At 36.5% G+C, this 5,513-nt stretch overlaps 1 protein-coding gene across 1 annotated transcript; it reads right to left on the bottom strand.

The window, feature by feature from the left end:
* Positions 1 to 3,109: 3,109 nt before the first annotated feature.
* Positions 3,110 to 4,794, bottom strand: LOC110449388 (RYamide receptor-like; the record flags this gene model as incomplete). Its single annotated transcript, XM_021496245.1, has 2 exons — positions 3,895 to 4,794; positions 3,110 to 3,340 (listed from the first exon to the last, which is right to left on the bottom strand). Coding segments are annotated over exons 1-2 (1,011 nt in total), but the record flags the coding sequence as incomplete, so codon positions are not given.
* Between the last annotated feature and the right edge of the window lie 719 nt (positions 4,795 to 5,513).

The following is a 5,513-nucleotide window of genomic DNA, read 5'->3' as shown; positions in this document are numbered from 1 at the left end:
GACATATCCCAGCCATATGTAGGATGTAGTGAATGGAGACTGGTGACTAAGGACCTATCCCAAACATATGTAGGATACAGCGAATGGAGACTGGTTTATAAGGACCTACCCCAAACATATGTAGGAAACAGCGAATGGAGACTGGTTTGTCAAGACCTATCCCAAACATATGTAGGATACAGCGAATGGAGACTGGTGTATAAAGACCTATCCCAAACATATGTAGGATAAGGTGAATGGAGGCTGGTGTATAAGGACCTACCCCAAACATATGTAGGATACAGCGAATGGAGACATGTGTATAAGGACCTACCCCAAACATATGTAGGAAACAGCGAATGGAGACTGGTTTGTCAAGACCTATCCCAAACATATGTAGGATAAGGTGAATGGAGACTGGTGTATAAGGACCTACCCCAAACTGATGTAGGATACAGTGAATGGAGACTGGTGTATAAAGACCTATCCCAAACATATGTAAGATACAGCGAATGGAGACTGGTGCATAAGGACATATCCCAAACGTATGTAGGATACAGTGAATGGAGACTGGTGTATAAGGCCCTACCCCAAACATATGTAGGATACCGTGAATGGAGACTGGTGTATAAGGACATATCCCAAACATATGTAGGATACAGTGAATGGAGACTGGTGTATAAGGACCTATCACAAACATATGTAGGATACAGCGAATCCCTCACAAAGTTACTAATTTATATGTTTCTTAATCAACAGAATATATATAATTAAAACATGATTTCTCATAAACTATTGTCAGCATTTAAAATAATTGAAATGCAAGGTGGTCAAGGTCTCACTTTTGATAGACTGTTTTAATGCATTGTTAAAGTAGGTTATATTAAGAGCTTGTTATTTGTCAAAGTTTTACTGAAGTTGTAACTATGTGGATGTTAAGTAGGTTGAGTCAGTTGCATAGTTGTTTGAATAATTTTTATTCAGTTTTATGATAAAATCGTTGCTTCGGTAGGTCGTATAACCAATACAGTAAGCTTTAAAATTGTTTTGGAGGAATGAAACATTAATCGGTAGGCTGTATCATTGGTTAAGTGGGATATATCACTGATTTGATAGGTTTGTACTTGTTTCGGTAGGCTATGAAATAGTTTTGGTAGAGTATATAATTGTTTTTGGTAGGCTATATCATTGGTTTAGTTGGATATATCACTGATTTGATAGGTTTGTACTTGTTTCGGTAGGTTATGAAATAGTTTTGGTAGAGTATATAATTGTTTTTGGTAGTCTGTATCATTGGTTTATTGGGATATATCATTGACTTGATAGGTTTTTTCTTGTTTCGGTAGGTTATGAAATTGTTTTAGTAGAGTATATAATTGGTTTGGTAGGCTGTACCATTGATTTAGTGGGCTATATCAATGATTTGATAGGGTTGTACTTGTTTCGGTAGGTTATGAAATTATTTTGGTAGAGTATATAATTGCTTTTGGTAGGCTGTATTATTGTTTTGGTAGATTGTGTAAAGAATAGCAAACAAAATCGTAGCACGATGGATGATAGGGATCCAGATAAAAAAGTGACTGAAGACACAAAACCTTCTATAAAGCTTGTACAACAAAAAAGAGAAACACTGTCGGAGAGACTTTAATATATGGTGGAAACTCGAGGATAGACATTCATTTTGACTGCGTTTATGGTAATATGGGGCTGATACGTTGCCATCTGCGTTCGAACTACCGTATACGCTAGCAAACGTAAACCAATTCTGTCCTTTATTTGCTCATATATCGATGTATTTTCACTAAACTGTGTATCTTCTAGCAGCATTAAAACATTTTTTTGGTGAAAAAAGAAGGATTGACTTTCATTTTCATTTATGAACGCAGTTGGCAACAATCATTATACTCCGTTTCTTTCAATGCTCTTTCAATAAAGCAACAACACCTTTTAAAAGCCAGAAAAAGAGATATAGTAAGTTAAATATATATGTAAGATTATATTATCGTCAATACAAGTGAGACTTGCCATGCTTAATGTCACACTGTTATCAAGGTAAATACACAGAAAATTTAGTCTTCATGACACAACGTGGTCGTCATTTAGTTCGATTTGAAAATGAAATAAGATGTTTTGTTTTCATTTGTAAGCTTTTTATTTCTTTTCCACACAGCAACAACATTCACATATTTTTAGAGATGCATTTTTGTCCAACTAGTTCTCAGTAACAGAAGATTCAATAAAGAATATAACATAGACAATGAAAACAAGATGCAAGGCTGAGCGTATCATTTCTTATCACGATATATATTGTTGATATTTTCTCATCAAATGTAAAATGAATTGAGAAATAAAAGCATTGCATTTATTTTTAAGAATTTAAAATTGAATACACCACACATTCGCCTTCGCCAGCTTCACTTTTTTACAGTGAGACGATAAGATACCCCTCTACCAAACATTGACAAACGTGATGACTTTTATTTGACATACGTTAACATTATACTAGTTAGTAGAAGCACACCATTCCTCCTGTATGGTGGACTTAACCTGTCACTACTTTTATATTAATGTGCCTGTCCTATATATAATTATTTATATAGACGTCTGGTATATCTCTGATGTTTTAGAAGCATTATATAATATCCACCACATGTGTACTTTGACCGAGTACACTGTGTTTGTTCATTGGTGACTGATATAGGGTTCTGGACATCGAACATGTTAACGTATTTGATTAATTTATGAGAATAAATTGACAAAAACTACACTCGGCACAAATACAACATTTGGTCACAAATACTTCACTCGGTCACACATACTACATTCGGGCACAAATAATTCACTCGGCCACACATACTACATTTGGTCCCAAATACTTCACTCGGTCACACATACTACATTCGGTCACAAATAATTCACTCAGTCACAAGTACTACACTTGGTCACACCTCACACAGTCGTCTTTTAATTCATTCTCGCAGAAAAATCTACTTTCCTTTATTTCACTAGGGGAGGGTGTTGAACAGTGGTACGACGTCATTGTTACGCCGGTTTCATGACGGTTAGATTTTACGTATGACGCCTCCCTGTATACCATACGCTTTTGGTGCTTCCCTTGCCAGCAACATACCACACGGAGACAGAACAACACATGGTGCCGGAATTTAGAATTCATCCAATAGAAAATAACTGGATTAACTCCCGAGTTGCTAAATGCTAGCCAGTGAGCAGTAAGCCATAGCATATGCACACACTGTGAGTCAAAAATGGATTGGTCCAGGTCTCCGATGATAGTTATCATATGGAGTGGTAGCCAGGACAACAGGTAAGCAATCACGACCACAATGATCATTTTAATTGTCTGAAAACAAATAAACAATTCATTCTTAATGTCATATGAAAGTAATATGTCATCAAAAGTTTTGTATGCGACCTTTTGTGGTCCAGTGGTATAATTGTTACACAAGGAAGCCAATATACTCACCGCCATAGTTTTGTGTTACGGGAAATAAGTTTGTACAAAGTTAACACACGAATGCTGTCTTAAAGTGCCAGATTTATTACGGAAACTGAAGAGACAGGGATGGGCCGTTCTTAGCATATATTTTATTTGTTATATGATTTACATGTACAACTGTTTGTGAAAAAAAAAACAATTTTCAAAAGAAAATGAGATCAGTGTTGTTGTAGCGGCAAACGTTACGTAAAAAGGTTGTAAATGGGCATGTGTTTACTCGTATGACATAACCCCTGCACACTCTAGGATAGATATTGGCTGTACAAATACTAGTCAAGTTATCGGTATGAAATGTCATAACATGCTGAATTGGATCATACGTTGATCACCCCACCTGGATTTCATTAAAACTGTCTGTTGTAGATCAAAACATCAAAGCTACGGAATTAATATGTTACCTTCTTTTTAGAGGTGGCCAGTCGTTCGTCTCTACGTGTGTTAGCTTCCCCCGGGGTTCGTTTGATCCAGATAATGACCCCAATGTGGATGTATGTGAATGCCATGATGATCAGTGGAATGAAGTATTGAAGCATCATGATACAAACTCCGTAAATACTTCTGACGAAATCGTCCGGCCATTTCTCCACACATAGACCTTGGGACCCAGGCTCATAAGGCATGTACTCAATTTTTGAATATATTGATGTGGGAAGAGATATTAAACATGATAAGGCACATATCACCATCACCAACAGTTTTGCCCGGGACGTTGTAAGGCGTGACTTCAATGGCCTAGTGGCCACGTGGTACATGTCGCTTGTCATAGCGACAAGCATGAAGGATCTGAGTAACACACTTGACATCTGTACGAACCCAACAATCGGACAGAGAAAACTCCAGAAAGGCCAGTAATGGAAAAACAGATTGCTAAGTATTGAGAACGGAACGCACACTATAGTCATGATGATATCTGTTATAGCGAGGCTGACTATAAAGAAATTGGTAACTGTGCGAAAACTGTGTATCGTATAATTCGTGTAACAAATGACGCCATTCCCTAATAACACAACCAGACATGTGACGGCGTACAATACTAAGAGGATGAATTGGAACCCCTCGGGGATACCATAATCGTGTAAAGAATCCACACCGGAAGAATTGGACACTGAGCTTGAGTTTAAACCGTCACGTGATTCCATACTTTGGTCATTTGTTATTTTGACAAATACGTCCGACATTTGTTATTTCAGTCTTCAGCGGATTCGATAACAAGATGGGTATGTCCTAAGGAACCCCATACACTCTAGATACACAAGTAGACACAAATCGACGAACGTTTAGAGGATAACAGTACCGAAACATTGAAATATCGGCATAATTGGCCAATTGAAGAAGTGGTTTAATAATCTGTCACTGTGGTATGGTACATATACAATCCGGGTCTGGGCTAAAATAGACAAGAACACAACATTTATATAGATATTTGTATATGTCAGATATGTATATAGTCATATAAATAGACAAGAACACCACATTTATATAGATATTTGTATATGTCAGATATGTATATTTAAACAATAACTGGTTGTCTGGATATAATTATTGTTGATATAATTACAAGTGGCCTCTGGCAAATCCCATAAAATCCGCTAGGGTTTTATGGTAGATTTTCCAGAGGCCACTTACAATTATATCAACAATAATTACATCCAGCCACCCAGGTATTTTTCATATTTACATGTTTTTCTTTTTTAAGACATATTCCTACAAAAACCATTTGCCCTGCCTCAAAATACATTTCAGACGGCCATTTTGTTTGTTTACATATTCCTACACCTGAAACAGGCAGTTGTAATTATAGTCGAGCAGTTGTTATTATAGCCTTTATAATTACACTTGCCCTCTTACACTTTTGTAATGGGACGGCGCGGGGGCAAATGTAAATATAGTCATATAAATAGACAAGAACACCACATTTTTATAGATATTTGTGTATGTCAGATATGTATATAGTCAAAAAAATAGGACGTTAGCAATGCATTGGTTATCATTTTACTATGTAGAAATTATGTGACCG

This window comes from Mizuhopecten yessoensis, unplaced genomic scaffold (genome assembly GCF_002113885.1).
Source record: "Mizuhopecten yessoensis strain PY_sf001 unplaced genomic scaffold, ASM211388v2 scaffold445, whole genome shotgun sequence".
Classification (NCBI taxonomy): Eukaryota; Metazoa; Mollusca; class Bivalvia; order Pectinida; family Pectinidae; genus Mizuhopecten; species Mizuhopecten yessoensis.
Note: the sequence above shows the minus strand (reverse complement) of the source record. Positions and strands in the feature narration are given on the sequence as shown.